At 44.7% G+C, this 19300-nt stretch overlaps 1 protein-coding gene across 8 annotated transcripts in view; it reads right to left on the bottom strand.

Moving 5' to 3' along the window:
• Nucleotides 1-513: 513 nt before the first annotated feature.
• The window catches only part of PRRC2B (proline rich coiled-coil 2B), an 80655-nt gene continuing 61868 nt past the window's right edge, over nt 514-19300 (bottom strand). For 3 of the 8 annotated variants that reach the window (XM_075060459.1, XM_032797792.2, XM_032797793.2), the window contains exons 17-32: nt 18497-18696; nt 17361-17506; nt 14832-14973; nt 14056-14138; nt 13180-13371; nt 12837-13031; nt 12321-12407; nt 11207-11311; nt 10478-10670; nt 9753-9850; nt 8826-8953; nt 6355-6595; nt 4517-4693; nt 3728-3819; nt 2429-2510; nt 514-1075 (exon numbers count right to left, since the gene is read on the bottom strand). In XM_075060459.1, the coding sequence (XP_074916560.1) occupies nt 935-1075; nt 2429-2510; nt 3728-3819; nt 4517-4693; nt 6355-6595; nt 8826-8953; nt 9753-9850; nt 10478-10670; nt 11207-11311; nt 12321-12407; nt 12837-13031; nt 13180-13371; nt 14056-14138; nt 14832-14973; nt 17361-17506; nt 18497-18696 (2302 nt within the window). In that variant the 3' untranslated portion in view covers nt 514-934. Of the gene's footprint in view, nt 1076-2428; nt 2511-3727; nt 3820-4516; nt 4694-5088; nt 5222-6354; nt 6596-8825; nt 8954-9752; nt 9851-10477; nt 10671-11206; nt 11312-12320; nt 12408-12836; nt 13032-13179; nt 13372-14055; nt 14139-14831; nt 14974-17360; nt 17507-18496; nt 18697-19300 lie in introns of all 8 variants that reach the window. The other 5 variants (XR_012654795.1, XR_012654796.1, XR_012654797.1 and 2 more) reach the window with 5 other exon arrangements.

Below are 19300 nucleotides of genomic sequence, written 5' to 3'. Positions count from 1 at the left end.
CTGTGCATTTGGCAGTCTCCAAAACAAAACCCAACCCACAGAAAGAACTAGATCCAGATGAGCTTGCAACAGAAATTCAGTGCCCTTCCTTAAAACAAAAATGCCACATTTTGTTGTATTCAGGGCACCCCAAAGCTACAGTTAAGTGGTGCGAGTTTCAAGATTAATGCATTGATCTACTATACACCTTTGTTACACATTTACTTCTAAAACAAGCACTGCTTCTAGCTTAAAACCAAAATACTGAAAAATGACTGGATGCCTTAACTGTCCTGCATTTCTTTTAATCAAATAATGTGGAAGGTTAAACCTCCTGGGGGGAGAACACCCAAACAATTCAATTTAAGAGAGTCACAACTGTCAATGTAGCACAGAACTGTATATAAAATTAAGCAGGTTCTATCTCAGAACATGATATTGGTTTGAGGAGTTATCTTCTGGGAGGAATGAGAGCGCAGAAAGAAGGGGGAATGAGAGAACATATAAAAGTTTTGCAATAAACAAAGATATAGCTTTTTTTTGCCCTTTTTTTTTTTTTTTTTGTAAAAACCTCAGCTGCCTTTAAAATGAAAAACCTCCAACTAACCCTCTCCCCCTGTTGCCATTCTGCTGACAGAAGTAGGGAAGGAGAAGAATGGGCTTTGCCAAAGGAGCTATCCTGGCTACCTGTGGGTGGGGTACGAAAATAAAAATGGCTTGAGCCACTCAACAGTCACATGGGAGCAGGTGGTTGGTTTGGTTTCTGAGCAAGCAGGTCAATGTCACATCCATTGTTTCAAACTGCTTTGTTGGGAGAGGGGCTCGGATTATGTTGCTTTAGTCAGTGTTGGGTTGGTGGTGGATCTGGCCAGATTTTCAGAACTTCCAGTGGGGTACAGGCTGAACTGCAATGCCCCTCTCAGCCAGTAGAGACAGCGGGTGATCATGGGCTCTCCTAGGCCTTGCTTTCCTCCACTTTTACAGCTTGAGGTTTGATCGCTCCCGTGCGCACCGGCTTCATCTGGTTTGCAGAGGATGGTTCTTGCAATTTCACAGCTCCCAGGTTGGTTTTATTTTCATCCACTCGTTGCTTTGCCTTTTGACATAGAGAAACAAAGAATTAGCTAGCAAGGGGATCTAGGAATGAACAAAGACAAAGGTGTATAGCATAACTGTCCATGCAGCTCCTATGTAAAGGCTTCTTACTGATTAAGTATTTGGCACACTACTAGTCAGTTCCTTCCCAAAGCAATAAAAGCAGGCACCAATTTTAACACCAGCTTCCCTAAAGCGAGGTTTAGCAACCTGCAGAAGGTTACTTGGGCTACTCCTTTGCCAGAGATTGCTCAATTACTCTTCCCTCTCGTTTCTGATTATCTCTTCATGGGTACATAGGGATATTTGTGTGGCCCATCACCACAGGTTCCGAGCACCTCACACCCAGCAATATAGCTAAAATCTGTCAAGCATGTGAATTTGTTGGCTGTGCGCTGAAGCTGGTATCTCCAGCTACGAGACTAAGATAGTCACTCAAATTTGCTCCAAAATTCTAGTACTCTCCATTTTTGGGGCACTTTGCCCTTCTGAAGCACTTCACATGTAAGTATCCCAAAATGCTTTGCAATCATGAGCTATTTTAGCTTCAACATCATCTCCCCACTCCAATTTTTATGGACAGGGAAAACAAAAAGACACTGACTTCCCCAAGGTCACACAGCAAGTCTGTGGCAGACCTGGGAACAGTATCCACACCTCCCCATACGTGCCATCTTCGACTTTCAGTGAGAAACCTCCCGGCTAAACCAAGGTAACTTCTCATCTGCTTTCCCTGGGGAGTTTTCAGTCATTTGGTCTCACGTGTGGGTAGATAAAGACCAGGAAACAGATGGAGTAATATATTTTATTTCTGATATGTCCTTATCTTCCACTAGAGTGCTCAATAACAATACAATAAATGTATAAGAAATAAAACCAAGTCTGGAGGACGGTAACAATTAAGGAGCCAACATTACCATAACAATACACACTTATAAGAAAACTGAAATATAAATAAGAACTGGGAACAGGCTGGAGTGGGGCAGATTACTTAAAAATGCAAGGTCACCTAGCAAACGGGGTCCTAGTCAATGACTTAGGGTTCTTAGGAGCTATAGCTATTCAAATCAAAATACCAAACAGCATAAACACAGGGAAAGCCCTTTAACAGAATCATGTTAAGGAAGAAAAACAGTCAGTGTTGCTAATGGGCTCACCACAGATATCTAGATAAAGTGCACGTGAAACAAAGGGGGATATCAAGGGGAAGCAAATTCCACATCCTAGCACTGCCAACAGCACAGGCATGGTGGCCTGTCAGCTCAAAACACAATGATAGGATCTCTATGAATCTGGCAGCATGCAAGAGTAGATTCCCTCAGGACAAGACTCAAAAGATATTAACATATTCTACCTGTTGCACATAGTGTCCCTGCACGGAACCCATACTGACTGCTGGTCCAGACGGCTTCCCACTGGGACTGGCAGAGCTAGGCCTAGAAATCAAAGGGATGAGAGCATACATGGAGCATTACCAATGGAACAGGAAAATGGTCAATGTGAAAGCAAGGTCCCTTCAGAGTACGCAAGTAGCAGGGCCAGTTGTAAATTAGAACATCCTTATATGGCCAGCTGAGCTCTTAAAAATGCCAATCCAAGTGAAAGCACATTCACTAAACGGGGGAGAAAATGCAACTAAGAATCAAGGAGGCTCAGAGTCTGACGTTTTAGAGTTTCTGGACATTAGTCCCTCAGCTACTCGGGCTTGTGAGGACAAAACTAGAATTCTGACCATTTAATTCCCTTAGAACAGTGGTCCCCAATGCGGTTCCCGCAGGCACCATAGCGCCCACCAGGGCATTTATGTGCGCCTGCCTAGTGCCCAGCAGGGGAGAGAAGCTGCGACCCTTCACTCGCTGGGGACCAAGAACTCCGGGGCTGCAGGCTGTGGGCGCCGGTGTTCTTGGTCCCTGGCAGGCACGGGGCTGCGGCTTCTCTCCGGGGCTGCAGACTGCAGGTGCCGGTGTTCTCGGTCGCTGGCAGGTCCGGGGCTGCGACTGAAGCCGGAGAGAAGCCGTGGCCCCGCACCTGCTGGGGACAGAGTACTCCGGGGCTGCAGGCTGCGGGCACCAGTGTTCTCTTCCTCCCGGCTTCTCTTCGCACTGCCCAGAATTGGCGCCAAAAAAGCCCAAAAACAAACAAACAAACAAAAAAAACAACACAAAAAAACCCCTCCAACTCTGCAGAATGGACAGAATGCTGCCCCATAGTATGTGCTGCAGCAGGCATGTGCTTGCTCCACTGGTGCCTGGAGCCAGCCCTATGTCTGAGTGATTGTTGGCGTCTGCCACACTCTTCTGAAAACATGCATGTGAAACTGGCCACAAAAAGGTTGGGGACCACTGCCTTAGAATCTGAAGGCTCTGATGCAACCCAGTAACTTTCTGCATTTCGCCGAAGTGCCACGGAGCTAATTAGGGTGGTTTGTGGGGATTTTTCCCCCTAAACAACAAAGCTATCCCAATGACACTTTTACATCAGAATCTGGACTAGCGTAGATTCTACATTTGAAGACATCAGTAGATCCTGGAGAAGAAAGCATGATATAAACACCATTTCTCTGCAAGTGCTAAGTACTATACCCTTTTCCATTCAACACTTTTCAACCACGACCTCATTCGAGAGCTATGGGGCTAAGCTCCGGATCCTTTACCTGTAAGTATGTGGTGATGGTACAGATCCTCCGGAGGACATGTTCTGTTTACCATCTGTGAAGTGAAACCCTTTCATTTCCATTTGGGAGGACTAAGAAGGGAAATGAGTTAGAAAATATCTTCTGTATATCCAAAGATCTCAAAGCACTTCACAAACACTTCAATCAATCTTTAGTCTCGCCCCCACCCCGTATGAAGCCCGTATCATTATTCCCATTTTGCAGATGGGGAAATTGAGAGTCGGGCAAGATCACTTGCCCCAATCTGGGGCACAATCAGGAAGAGAACACACAGGCCTGACTTCTAGCAACCCATGCTCTCTCCACGAGAAAACACTCCTTATAAGAATACATCTAACCAGACACAACATTGATAGGTCCACTCAGATGGAGACATTTTACAACTATGTTGCATTTTATGAGCAGTGTTCCAGGTGTGCCTGTGGAAAACTTGGAATTTACATTTAATTTAAATGGAAATTCCAAACTGGATCCAGAGAGGGTTTGGATTCCTGGAAGTGGAATCATGAACAGCAAAAGAACTGGAGAGACTGTGGCATGGGCTTTGGAGACAGGAGGAATGGCGCAGCTTTGCTTCCATTCCTATCACTGGTTTGGAAGATAAGGACCCAGTAAGCAAGCATGACTCCCCATTAATGATGAACTGTACCCCACAAGAGGCTTCCCTCTGCCCCCCTCCTTTTTTTTTTTTAAATTATGGAGGGACAAAACCCAAATGCAAGACTCCTTAAAGAATGCCAAGGTGTTCATGAAGTACATAGCCCTTACCTCCCTGCTGGTAGTGAGGACAGAAGGCTGAGATCCAGGTGGAAGAATCCTGCGGGGAGCTCCTACAGACAGATTCTGCCCCTGAGGAAGCTGGATGGACTGTGGTAAAATCAGTGGCTGCTGGCCAGAACCATACCGGGGGAGAGGAAGCTGGGACCCAGGCATAGGCATTGTCAGCTGCATGATAATTTACATGTGATTACTTAATGGAAATAACAATGGTCCATCTCGACATGTTCCCTACTAATACCTGAAAAACACAGCATTTTATGCTTAAAAGTATACCTAAAAGAAGTATCTTAAACCTGACACACTGCTATAGAACAAATGCAGATGTGAACATTAAAGAGGGACTTTCATACTGAAAATCATTTTAAGATAGAGTTGCCAGACCCTGTAACCACACCATCTGTTCTTTTAATAAAGTGCTGTTCTAGCAAGACTGTGCTCAGACACAGGGCTTTCCTGATTGCCTGGAGCCTTCATCGGTTCTTCTTCAGTCTTCCTCGTGGTCACTGCATGGCAAGCCCTCTGAGTGGTGATGGGAGCCACAATGGTGTCAGACAGCTCACCTTTTGTTTTCAGCTCGATGTCCACATCTAAAAATCTGCTATACTCCTCTGCTGGTGTGATTTCAGGGACTGGAACATCAGGAAGGTTCACACTGGCCTCAGCTTTACGTTCCATGACAGGCTTCAATCCCTTCTTGAAACAATTGATGATGGTGGTGGTTAAAAGTGATTAAAAAAATTAACTCAGGACTCAATGGCTATTAAAAAAGACCAAATTTTCAAAAGGGCTCGTAAAACATGGAGGGAGGACAAGAGGCAAGAAGAGGCTACCGTTTACAAACTCAGGCACAGTTCATATACACTGCCATGATCCTTAGCAAGCCGTGCTGCCCTTCCTTTTTTTTTTTTTTTTTTTTAAACGAAGTGGATGCCCACACTTATCACGCTGTCCAAGAAACCTATTCACTTTGCATGTGGATTTTCCTTCTGTTCCTTGCCACTTCTGCTAGTTATCAGAGATCTTTAAAACAAGAGTTCTCTCCCTCGCAGCCTCTCATTCCCTCTTACTCGATCTGGTAGTTCGCATAATTGCTGGATTTGGGACTTCCCATGATACCACATTGTAATGACAGAGGATTAAGGCTTCATTACATGATCCAGGAAGGAAAGACCAGGTTACAAGAGAAAAAGCACTTCTTCAAACACTTAGTTGGCCAGTAACCTGTGCTCAGACACAGGGCTTTCCTGATTGCCTGGAGCCTTCATCGGTTCTTCTTCAGTCTTCCTCGTGGTCACTGCATGGCAAGCCCTCTTGAGTGGTGATGGGAGCCACAATGGGTCAAGGCCAAGGGTCTTTAATTAAAGGTCAAACAAAATTACCCTGAAAACATGGATGATTTTTAAACGGTTACTACTAAAGATTTGGGGAGGTGTTGGCCTATTGAAGCTGGGGCTCTTAGGGCAGCTATCACTGCAATGTCACAGCCTCAAATCCCAAAAGCACAGTAAGAACTTTAAGAAAATGCAAAGCAACAGTCACATCAGTAATGGACAAACAAATCACAGGCCTTTGCCATCAGCAGAAAGAGGATACTTAATTTCACTAAGTTGACCATTGTGTGTTTTATACTGAGGTACATCTAACAAGTAAAGCAGCTCAAAGTCTGGCGTGCTGTACTTCTAACATCACTATTGTCTCGTTATGAAGGCCTTATTGATGAAAGCATATGGTGCACCACAAACAGCAACTAAGTCCCAATCTCAGAAACTGCACTCCTGTGAACACATGCAAAAAAACAGGGGGGGCATGCTAGTTTTGTTCCTAACCTGTGTAAGTTGGGAGTCCATCATCTGTGAGGCTCCCAAACTGGCTGCTTGGTTTATCTGGCCTTCATAAACCAGTGTCTGGCTTCCACTCATTGGCTGATAAGGGGATCCAGACTGTGTTTTTACCATCTCCAAGGGCTGCATGCCTGGGAAGGCAGAATATGGGGGCTTCAGAGCAGCACCTCCCGTCAGGACCATGGTACTGGGCTGGGACAGACTGGGGTGCATGTACACTGGAGACCTAAATAAGAGAAACAGGTTAATGCACAGTGATAAAGCCTATTAGAGACTGCATACAACTTCCTAAACTGCATTTGGCTGGTGGGCTGCAAACAGCATTCTAAAAGGTAATCTCTGCTACAAAGATCAACTAGGGAACAACAACCTGTAGTTCCACCTTTTTTTTTTTTTTTCCCCAGCTCTAGAATTTAATTTTGGATAGCTCCTTTCACACTAATCCTAAAGCTTTTAGGACTAAGTCCCCATCTCACTGAAGTCAATAGGAGTTTTGTCACTGACTTCACTGGAATCAATATTTCTTTCTTTACGAATTTCAGCCATACAGTGGCAGTGAAGTGACTGTATAGGTAAATAGCTCAAACCACCTTGGATGGTAAAAACTGTTTCACTGAATGTTTCCTGGGGCACTTGAGTGATCTCCATCAGCAGGAGACAACCAAGGCTTCTAACTTTCAGCAGATCAGTTTCTTTTATCTAAAGGTCAGGCCAAGGGCACCACATGAAAACCAGTATGCAGCCACCATCCCTACATCCCTCTGCCAAATGCACCTTCTTGTAACATGCTTGCTTTCCCAAACCTGGGACTTTTCTTAGCACTGGCTGGCAATCAAATGAACTGTGCAAGTGTTCTGTGAGATATGGACAAACATTCATGGGAACTGCAGGAATCCTGCATTGTCTCAGTCACCCATACTGGGAAGTTCCTTCAAAATTATGAGCCCGCACCATGGTGCTTGTCCCTCACCAGGAGTAGTGTGAAATCAACTAGAATTGATCAATTCTAGTTAATTTATCCACAGATGACAGGACATCTTGGAAAGGCCACTGTGCTCCAGTGCGGCAGAAATTAAAGAGAGAGCTACTCGTAACATGACTAGTAGACAGAAAACCTCTAAAAGTTCTGAAGTCTTCATCCCCACATTCGTATGAGCATTTTCAGGGGAAGAGGTGTGCGATTTCCCACCCAAACAGTGTAAATCAAAGCACTGTGTTAGGGGCCCAGAACTGTAGAAATGCTTGTGGTAAGGGAGGATCCAGGTCACCAATGATACATCTATGTTGCATTTTAAAACCATGGCAGTGAGCCTCGGAGCCTGGGTCTACAGACTCAGGCTCCGGTGCTAAAAACAGCTGAGTAGATATTCAGGCTCGGGTTAGAGCTCGGGGTCTGAAACCCAACCCCCTCTTCAGGCTTCAGAGCCTGAGCCTAAATGTCTACACAGCTGTTTATAACACTGTAGTGCGAGCTCCATGAGCTCCAGCCTGTAGACTTGGGCTCTGAAACTGGCTGCCAGGGGTTTTAAAACACCGTGCGGACATAACACACAAGTCCACAGTAGTTTGGCAAGAGTGAAAGTGATTCACACAAGATTTGACTGGTTTAACATTACTATAGAAAGCCACTTATATCAAGATTAATACATCTTGAGGCTGAAAGGGACTATTACAATCATCTAGTCTCCTGCAAAATGCAGCCCCTGTAACGTCACATAGTAACTCCTGAGAGTCCAATAGCTTGTGGCTGAACTAGAGCATATCTTTCAGAAAGACTCAGTCTTGATTTAAAAACACACCAAATGATGGTGACTTTACCACAGCTCTAGGTAACTTGTTCCAGTGGTTAGTTACTCATGCTTTTAAATTTGCATCTTATTTCCAGTTTGAATTTTTCTCACTTCAGCTTCTAACTACCAGGTTTTGTTCTGTCTTCTAGATTAAAGATCCCTCTTATCAGAGATCAACTCCCCACGTGGGTACTGATGGGTTGTGATCAAGCTGCCTCAATCTTCTCAGTAAGCTAAATAAATCAAGCTCTTTTAGTCTCTCATGCTAAGATGTATTTTCCAGCCCATGAATCATTCTTGTAGCTCTTTTTTGAACCCCTTCCTGTACTTCAATACCCTTTCTGAAATGTGGACATCATACCTGCACAAAGCATTCCAACAACGGTCTCACCAATGTCATATATGCAAATATCATCCCCTCCCGGCTTTCCACTTGGCATTCTCCTATTTACACAAGAACCCCTCTCTCCTCTACATCTGTTAGGAGGAGAACGGAGAGTACTGTGCAAACACTTGTGGTATGGGCAGGAAAGGGGATGGAAAGTTGCAAAGGTAGGACATTAGCAAGAGTGGAAAAGGAGGGGGAAAGAACCCCCCTGCAGATGTGTTTCACAGATCAAAACACGAAAGCTCTGGCCATGGAGAAACAAACTCAGGAACAGTTACCTGAAGGGTTGTATGGAGCTGTAGATCTCTTGGGACTGGGAGACAGGCAGGCCTCCCCTCAGCCCAAGCTGAGCTTGGGCCTGTAAAGATGTGTGAAGGGAAATCGGAATCTGCTGGGCAGCAGCAGCCTGCAGAGGGAATTAAGGTGATTGAAAGACACTAAGTCAGTCAGAAACCCTCCTGTGGTGTTAAAAGACCATCTGTTTCTTCACCTAGTCACTCCACCACAAAAGTTATCCAAGCTGCAACTCCACCCAAATGCCCCCAGTGTCATTTCTCAGGCCAGCACATGACTGACTAGGAAGTGAATGATGGCTCAGAGAGAGAGAGAGAGAGAATAGGAATTTAATGCTCAAAAAAGGATCAGACTGACTCCTTTAGGGGACTGAAGCTCTCTGTATACAGAACAGCCCATCACGTCAGTGACTATGCTAGCTCTCACGGGGTTCTGTCACTGTGCCTCAACTCTTATCTGGAGGGATTCTCCATAGCCCATCCAACACCCTGTTTGCTGAAACTGTCAGAGCTCCCAGTTAGTACTGACTAGTTGGTGGTTTTTGGGCGAGACACTTGTCCACAGGGAACTGGTCTGAGGTTCAAACTGGTTTTCATGTTCTACCAATAGTGCTGGGAAATTTACTAAGAGGCACTCTGTCACTCAAAGGCAAATTTTACAGAGTCTACCCCACTTAAACCCAGTCAAAAGATATTGGTGCAAAAACTGGTATTTCCCCTCTTCAATCAGCCTGTTCCCCTGTTAGTCGCCTGTAGTATCCACTGGGGAGCAGCTTTCACAGACTTTGAACGGAGCCACAATCTAGCTCCCCCTGGCTGGACATAGGCTGGCCCACTACAAGAGGAAAGAATAAATGGGAAATTCTGAGGACCTCCCCATCCACAAAAGAATTAACTGCCTTGATTCTTTACCTGCTGGTAGCTCTGCTGCTGAGGTATTGTCTGAGGGACCAAGCGTGGCTGACTCGCAAACACATGGCCATCCAGATACAGGGGTGGGATGTGGTTACCTAGAATTTGAAATAAAAGGGAAGGAAGAATGTGACAAGCTAACCTTATTCACTCCAGCAAAAGCAGATCCCAGGGGTACAGAGGGGTACATGCCCAGTACAATAGATAGAAATCTACAGACCTACCAAGCTAATTCATCAGTATCTTAGCAAGCAATTAGCTCAGCAGTGCTACACAGATTTATTATGCCAGCATTGCAGAACAGGAAAATTACCAGACTATACACAAAATCTACTTGCCTGTCCTTCACCTTAGTGACGAGGTCTTACTCATCAGCCACTTAGCCTAGGTGAGTACTACTTTTCCAAGGTAGGTATTATGGGCTGTTAAATGATCACCCATCCTTTTCCAGTACATGTTAATGCCACCTGCAGAAAGGTTGGCAGTTCAGGAATAGGTGCGCTGAGCTACAAACTATTGTTAAGTGCCAAGGCAGTTATCTTGGATTGCCCTGCTGCCATCAGATCTTTGGAGCTAGAACAAGAACATAATGGCCAGACTGGGTCAGACCAAAGGTCAATCTAAGCCCAGTATCTGGTTTCCTGACAGTGGCCCAGAACAGGTAATCATCAAGTGATCCATCCCCAGTCGCCCATTCCCAGCTTCTGGCAAACAGAGGCAGGTACCTGGAATAGATGCAGAAGGTGCTACAGACGCCACAGGCATAGGAGGCATAGAAACACCGCCAAAAGAGCTGTAGCTGACACCACTGGAAGCGCCAACACTGGAAGGAGGCTGGATGCCTGAGCCAGCACCTCCTGGAGAGTTCTGTTCTGGTAAACTAGGGGAATTCTCCCAAGCCTTGCGTGCAGACTCCATCTATAGAAGTGAGGAAAGAAAGAAATTACTACAGGCAATTTCAATGGAAGCAAACGATAATGGGATAAGGAGCCACTCATCTGCAGATTATTGGTTCAAATCCAGCCCAGGCTGGTAGTTACTAAAAAAACTACCACCACCTAATGGCTGTTGGATAAGCATCCAATCACAAAAAACCCACTGCAGATGGCACTAGTTGACCCCTTTGCTGACAGGCACAGCAGACTGCCCAGGATCAATCAGGCCAGGAATACTGAATTGTTCTCTTGCATTGGGTAGGGTTGAGGTGGATAAGCTTGCTCTACCCAGTCTACGACTGGAGACTATGTCAGTATCGAGGGCCTCAAAATGGCACTCTCTCCCCTCTGCTGAACTCACGTATGTACACACACTGTTTTTAAAGGGGCCAATTACAGACTTTGCAACTGACCAGTGAAACATCTGGACTGTTGTGAAGATTCTCTCCCCCTTTACTACTGTGGCCAAAGAGGGTTGTACCTTCAAAGTGAACACAGGCAGACTAATGCCTTGATTACCTTAAGAGTGAGGTCTGCAGTGGGGAAAGACATTGGGTTCAGGCCGATGCACCGCTGGAGATGGTGATCTCTTCGCAGAATGGGAATGGACTGCGTTAACCCTGCCTAAAAGGAGATTTATAAAATGCCGAACACTAAGAATGTCTGTAACAACACAGGAATTTAGGAAGGCAACAAAGCAAATGGAACCTCAGCAAGAAGATCTAAGTAACAGCAGCACAAATTGTTTTATTATTTCTCAGCTTTTTAAATGGACTATGGGGTTGCCTCCACATTGTAAAAATGTACAGCTGGCTTAATAGTAAACACAACAGATATGCTGGACCAAATGCAGCCTGGGTATAAGCAGGCAATAACTCCCCTGATCTCCATGGAGCTGCACTTGTATTTACACCAGAACTGAATCTGGCACACAGTAGCTCCAGCTGTAGAGTGTTTTTTCTTCTGCAGTGAGTGAACCTATGTAAATGGCAGAATAACTCTGTTTATATAAAACATTTGTATTTCTTGGAGGTTTTGTCATTTTTTCTTTACAAGGGGCTACAAAATTAATACGTTTCAGAGGAAGTTTTTGTTTAAAATCACTGAACACAACTGAACCACAAGCAGATACTGGGCTCTGAATCCATTTTCTTTTAGCAGTCTGTTCTCTAGCCATCTACACATTTTATTATGAGCTCTAAAAGTGCATGGAACCTACTTGGCTGATAGTGAGCCATAGGAAGCAGAAGACAGTGGCAAAAGACAACACCCTGAGCACTCTGGAGGGAAGTGGCTAGAATTCCACTTTCCAGGTCCAGCAACAGGACTTTCTAAGCTCCTTTGCCTGTCTTCCCCTCCCCTGCGGGTGCCCCAAAGAAGGGAACTTGGTGACCTTTGATATATGCAAGCCTTCTTTACTTTACACAGGCTGATGAATGCTGTTAAAAGGCTTGGGTGTGTCGAGCTAACCAGGCACTGATTCTATCAAAAATTTTATCAAAATTTTTTTGGGAGACAGCGCCTGTATTTTCATTGCTGTTTTTAAACCGTGTAAGTGGATACTACCGCATTAAACATCAAATCAATTGCAAATACACGTTTTTTTCCATTTCAATAACTAAGATTTACTTACATTACTGGCCAAGGCATCCTGCAGTTTGGTGACAGGGCTAGCTGCAGTACTAGAGGCAGAGCCAGGTGGCAGACTGAAGTCAGAGTCCTGAAAAAAGGCAACAAGCACCACTCAAATCCAGGCCCAACAGCCCCCTGTAAGTTGCTCATGATTAGTGAACATTTACCTGGATCATGATGATAGAAACTAAAGATTTTCTTTCAGCAAAATTTACTGACAGACAAGAACGAAATAGCTCTCCATACTCAGCGACAGGCATCCCTGATGGCATACACAGGACGACAGGCCTTAATTTCTCCCTTACTGTCCCCACCCCATTCAGGATAATAAATATTTACCAAGACAGCTTGAGAACCTGGTTTGTGTCAGTAATGAAATCTATAAGGCAAATCTACAGTGCACGTCCTGGAAGCTTGCCCTAGATAATCCTTCTGACTAAACCACCTTTTGCATCTCTACAAGCTCACAAGAGGGATTTCAAACCACCAAGAAGATAAAATTAAATTCAATCCTCACTTTAGGATTTACTCCAAATTCAATGGGTGGCACAGGAAGAACTGAGTCCACGTGAATTTCCACCCCATTAACAGGGGGGATATTCCCTTCCAGCCGTTCCGTTCCCTCCGAACCCTTTCTGTTTTTCAGGGAGCGTTCATTGCCGATTGGTCCGGGCTTGTGTTCCTTGTTCTGTCCTGAGCCTTGATCTGAATCCTTGATGGGAAAGCAGAGAGGCTGAGACACAAAGACTGAATAACCCAATCTCCACCTTAAAAATGCTATGAAAAAACAAAAATCCAATTTCACAAGGTCTCTGGTACCAGTCACTACGCGCTTTGGCTTGGCTGCAAATCCAGATTACCTTTTTATCAGATTGCTTCTGAACTTGCTCCTTCTGGCAGTCAAGCTTTGGGTCCACCAGGCCAGCCCCATTCATCTCCTCTGGTTTGAGGGTGCCATATGGAGAACTGCGCTGAGAGGAGGTAGCGGAAGATTCCCGAGACTCCGCACTCAAGTCAATGCCACTATCCCCCTGGCTGCCTTTAAAACCCTGCTATGCAAAGCACGAAATGTGTTAAAGCCCCAGATTCAAACCCAACTCCACAGGGAAAAAAACAACAGCGAGAACATGTTCCCATTTACCAAGCACAACTATCAAGGAGCAAGTCCTGACCTGCAGTGCCCCTTGCTATTCCAGCTCTAGGCTACCCTGAAGCAGAAACCATCCAGGTGACCAATCCCACTGCAGCCTTACAACAACAAAAAATACCCCACATGGCTACTACGCTGAGACTGCCAAACTCATTTCACTTATGACTCAAACCAGATTTGAACTCCGGTCTCTGCAGGTGAAAGGTCACTGAAGCATTCAGTGACATCCACACACTTCTCACAGGTGTGAGGCACACAAAGATGATTCCACATACTGGGCCATGCTCTGCTCCCTGTTAGGAGTGCAATTCTGAGATAGTTTTACAATGCAGTTACTCTGGATTTACACTTATGTGTAACAGAGCAGAATTTGTCCCACCATTTTAGAACAGCACCATGCTTAAATCAGAATTGTGGCTAGTCAATCTAAACCTGCACAAGGAGAGCTTACAGACCTGCTAAACGCAATAGCAGCAATGAGAAGCATGAGCTATCGAACATGAATATTTTTTATATATATACATACATACACACACACACACACACACACACGCACCACCTGAACAGTACATTAGGTGCCCCTTACCTCAGTGGAGCTGGATTCGGTGCCATTAAAGGCATTTACAGGCTTACTCCAGGAATCGCTGCCAGGTGACTGAACGGAGAGGGCTGGAAAAGCAGACAAGATTCAGATGCTTGAAATGGAGCATCAAGCACATCATTTATATAGTGCTGTAAATTCACATTCTGCTTACAAAAATAGGGCAAGACACATTCACTGTCCCAAAATGTTTACACTCCAGGACAGACAGTCTGAGCCATGGCACTCCAATGCAGGTAAGACAGAGTATGAAGGGAGAGAGGAGGTGGAAAGATTTTCTGGGAGAAGTGAAAGTTGGAAGGATGGAAGAGGGAGGCTTTGCAGAGATGCACAAGGGGAGAAGGGTACAAAGAAAACAATTTGGATGAAGGCTCAGGGCCACAGGGAGCAAGAGGATGAGAAGATGGAAGAAATTAGAACCAGGATGTAGATCAGCTAGAATTGTGCAGAGCCTAGAAGATAAGGTCAAGGAGCTAGAACTTGATATGGTAAAGAAGAAACCAGGGAAGGGATCTGAATCCGAGGGTGACATGGCCAGAGCTGTGGGAGGATAATGACCTTAACAGCAATGTTTTCTACACATGAGCCAGAAGATCTGCTACCTCCCTTTCCCCTTTGGATTCAGGGAGGAATGTAGATGAAACCCCTCTTCTTCAGGCACGTATGCACAAACCCCTCCTTCTCCCTCAACATAAAAGGATTCCCAGTTCCATAACGATGAAGCATCCCAGTGCTGGCAAATAATGGAGACTCTCTCTTACCTGGACTATTGCTCTCCCAAATCTCTGTGCCCAGGCTGCTTCCGGACACAGTTACATCCCCTTGCTCCAGGCACATACTATTCTGCTTCTTAGCAAATCGAGGTGGGATACGAGACTGAAGGACACGTCCTTTGGTTGGTCCCTGAGAGAGAGAGGGGTTCAAGCTATAAGACCTGCTATTGGTTCAGGCTGACCTGCTGCTGGCAGGCTTCTTTTCCAGGCTTTTATTTGGCTCTTGAAGCAGATGTGGCCCCAGAGTTATCCAAGCCTGGGGCTGCCTTTACCAAGACAATCCCAGCAAAAGCCACCATAAGAGGAGACAGCCACAGTGTTTTGCTTCCTGTACCCAGCTGCTGCTGGGAGGCTGTACAGCCCGCAGCGGTGGCACAGCAGGAATGCTGGAGAAGAACTCTTCAGAATTTATTAAGAACGGCTGGCTCCAGCAGCAGGGAGAGAGACAGGCAAGACAAAGATTAAACCTCCAACTCAGATTTTTCCTTAATCGTTCCCCAGTCCTGTTGACACAGCAGGATCAATTCACTAGTTCACAGTAAAAAAGAGACTGATAATTCACTGAATCAGACACCAGAGAGGGAACCAGCTGTTAGTTTACCTAGCACATCCCCTTGCCACTGCAGGATTGCTCTCTATTGCACAATCACTCAGACTCTTTCTAGCCTAATTTTAAATGCGCCACGGAACTAGGCTTCTATCACCTCTCTCGATAACCCACCACATAATATATCTGACTGTCACAAAGCATTTCCCAATAACATTTTATTGCTAAATTTAATCCTTTCCCATTCATCCTAAAATAAACTCTCCTCCTCAGCAGAATTTACAGTCTTCAAACACTTGTAGATTCATGTCTCCATCGCACCTTTAGTCATCACTTAGCCAAGCTATACTAAATTTACTCCTAAATCTTTCCTCATAAATCAATTCCTCTAGCCACCTAAAAAAAACAACAAGTTGTTAGAGCTCTCTTCAGTTTGTTAATGTCTTTCTGGTCAGTATGGTGCCCAGAACTGCACACAATATTCCAGGTACGGCTGCACCCCAGGGAATGACATGGTGCCTAGGCATACAGAGCCCATAACTGCACTTGTCTTTCTGCTGCCATATCCCATTGCAGAACTCCAGGACTGGGTTGTTCACTTTTAGCATTATTGCTTCCCAGGATTCTTCCTTCTACTGAATAGTTGTGCTTCGGACTAGTCCTCCTCCCAACAAATGTATTAGCCTGCAGTTTTCCAAGCTGAATTTAATTTTGGTGCATAATACCCATTTTTCTACTCCTTTTAAGGGACTGGAGAATAGTATTCAAAGGTGGTAAAATATTGTAATACAAGCAAGTCACAGGACACAATGTTGGCCCAAGTTGGTAGTCCAGTAGAGACCAGGACAAATGTGTGTTCAGCATAGCATCACCCTGGACTTTAATTACAATTAGCTAACACAATAACGAACCCAATTTATCCTGGTCCACATGGACCACTGAGTTGTAGTTAGTATCATGTCATTATTCTTCACAATCATGGTCAAACACAAATAACGTTTTGTAACATAGACAAACTCCAGACCCCTTTGTATTTCTGTCCTCACTAGTGTTTGCAACTCCTCCTAATTTAGAGTCACCAAGGAGTTTCATATGGTGCCTGTTTCCTGTTCTAGATGTACTAACACTCCACAATGGGAGACTGGAGAGAGAGTGATGGGAGCAGTCAGAGCCTTTCTTCAGTGTATCAGTTTAGATTTGTCTCCTCATATTCCACTCCTCAAGAACAGAGTAGTAGAAGGGTCAGAAGGATCCATTGGAACATCATTTACGCTGATAGAAGACCCTGACTAACAATTCAGCTATAGCAATCCAGTCTCAGAACACTGCTTAAGGGTCAATGAGCAGCTAGGAAAGGGACATTTAAGTTTCAAATAATGGTCTGGCTACAAATGATTATTTTAACCCTGGAACCACCCTTCTGTCTGTGCATTTCTGCTGCCTCTTAGCCAGATAAAATCTTACTGTTCAGGAGATAAGTACAAAACCTAAATCTGGGAAAGTGAACTTTTGTTAATTGATGCCTGCTGAGAAGCTCTGATCTGGACTTAAGAACTCTACCTTTAATGAAAGACTCTTCAACTGGCAGCCTAAGATGAAAACTGGCCTACTCCCACAATTCCCTTGTAAGCATTTCCAAATGGCAGAAGAAATGTTCAATTTACCCACTCAGACATAAGAACAGCCATACTGAATTAGACCAATGGTCCATCTAGCCCAATATCCTGTCTTCCAACAGTGGCCAATGCCAAGTGCTTTGGAGGGAATGAATGGAACAGGCAATCATTGAATGATCCATCCCCTGTGGTCACATTTCCTATGCCTAATACTATGAGGGTTAGTCTAACCACACATGCTGTCGCTTTCTCAAAAATTGTGTGTGTATGTTTGTGCGCCTCTCCTTCTCAGACCACTGCAGGCTTTACGTGGGATCAGGCACATGCTCCATACTCCCAACTCCCACTCCTCACCTGGGCAGCTTGTTCTTTCTTCCTACGTTCCTCTTCCAGCAAGCGGCGTTGCTTCTTAGTGAGGACCTCAATAAAGCCTTCTCCTGCCATAGAGCCCACTTCATTCTCCTCTGCTGTGCTTGAAACCCGATTGTCAGTGATGGCATCTGAACAAGATTTATGGTTTAAAAAGGTTGTTCAAAAATGTACTCCAAAAGGGACTCAAGCTAAGGAGTGAAACCGCTTAGCCAACAGCAACTTAGATTTACTTTGGAAACTAGGCAACAGCAGCCTGTTGATATCTACCAGCAGGATTACTCTGAAGTGCCTTGCATCACTACTCTTCAACACAATCTGAGCACACTATCCCTGGCTTCGAGAATCACAGCGAAGGACTGGCAGCCGAAATCTGGGCTTTCCATACGACACCAAGGGCATTAACTCTAGAGAACAACCCAGAAACAACTCCTAATGCTGAATTACATAGCACTGGGTAACATTTTCAAAAGAATCCAAGAGTTAGGAGCTAAGTTCCATTTTCAAAAGTGACTTAAGTTCTTTTGAAAATTTAACCTCCAGTCTTTAAAGTGCTGTGCAAGGATTAACTGATTAACCTTTACACCCCACCCCTGAAGGATTATTAACCCTGAGGTGAAGTGACTTGCCTAAGGCCACAGAGAGCCAGTATCAGAACCAGGGTTGGAAAGTCCTGAGCTCAGCTCACACTCCTCTGCTTTAGATGGCTATGGTTTCTCAACTTCTCTCCAACCAACCAGACTATATTTTACTCTTGACTTGAGATAGACTGTAACACTGTGTAGAGAGAGACATTTCTATAAGCACTCCCCTAACTCTTCCCACAGAAGAAATGTTAAAGGCAGACCAACATCAAATTTGGCTCAAAACTGGGTCTTAATAAAAAAAATTAAAAGCTTTTGCAAATACTTAAGACAAATAGAAATGTTTCCATAATATTTGTTGGTCAATTCCACCAGAAATTTGTTATAAATAAATGGAGAGAAAGGAATAAACCTGACATTTAAAATGACTTCAGTTTGAATCATGCTGGGTGTTATCAGTAACAGAAAAGAAGACATTCTAATGTGATGTTTAACTGGATAGTGTCCTTTTAAGGAGACAAACTAAATTAGACTTACTTCCATAATTCAACTCGAACTGTGAAATGGTCTCTCCCTTTTCACTTGGTCTCTGGGCTGTGGATTTAGGCTCTTTTTCCTGCTTTTTACCTGGCCCCTCAGCACTGTCTGAGCTAGTGCGCGATGATCTCTCTAGGCTGTAAACAGAGTGGCTGCTCCCACTTTTGGCGTTACCCAGGCCCCCACCTTCTTCTGGAGATCTGAGAGAAAAAGAGAGAAGGGGTTAGGTTCAATAAGGACAAGGAGGGTGGGGAGAAACACAAATGGGTTAGCTTCTCCTAGCCACGTTTTTAAACCAAGCTGGGCAATCTGCACTTTTTTCCTTCCCCACGCCCCTACTCTCAATTGATGCAGATGCTGCTTCAGAGCAAAAGCCTGATGCTGAGGATATTGTTGTGGGAAATGGGATGGAAACAAAACAACAGCATTTGCAGTGATGAACTGCACATGGTGTGTACTCTTAGCTTGTCTCACAGGGAAATTTACAGGCCTCTCTCTCTCTCTCTGTGTGCTTGTGCTACCAGTGTCTTCTACCCTTGTACAAAAGCTTTAAAGTTTCCCTGAATCCTCTTTACAATAAATGCATATTTTCCAGCAGGGTCAGCTTGGGGGCTGAGGGGGGAAGGAAGGCAAAAAAGAGAAACATTGAACCAAAAAAGGCCTCTTCCAGATTATTTTTCTTGGTAATTCTTCGCACCTCTGACCATCAGCTACATGTCATTCCCTACAGCTTAACTGATAAGGAGCACTGGGAAGCTGAAGAGAAGAGGTGCAGAGGATTAGCAGCACGATAGGAAAAAAAAA

Source organism: Chelonoidis abingdonii, chromosome 24 (assembly GCF_003597395.2).
Source record: "Chelonoidis abingdonii isolate Lonesome George chromosome 24, CheloAbing_2.0, whole genome shotgun sequence".
NCBI classification, from domain to species: Eukaryota; Metazoa; Chordata; order Testudines; family Testudinidae; genus Chelonoidis; species Chelonoidis abingdonii.
Note: the sequence above shows the minus strand (reverse complement) of the source record. Positions and strands in the feature narration are given on the sequence as shown.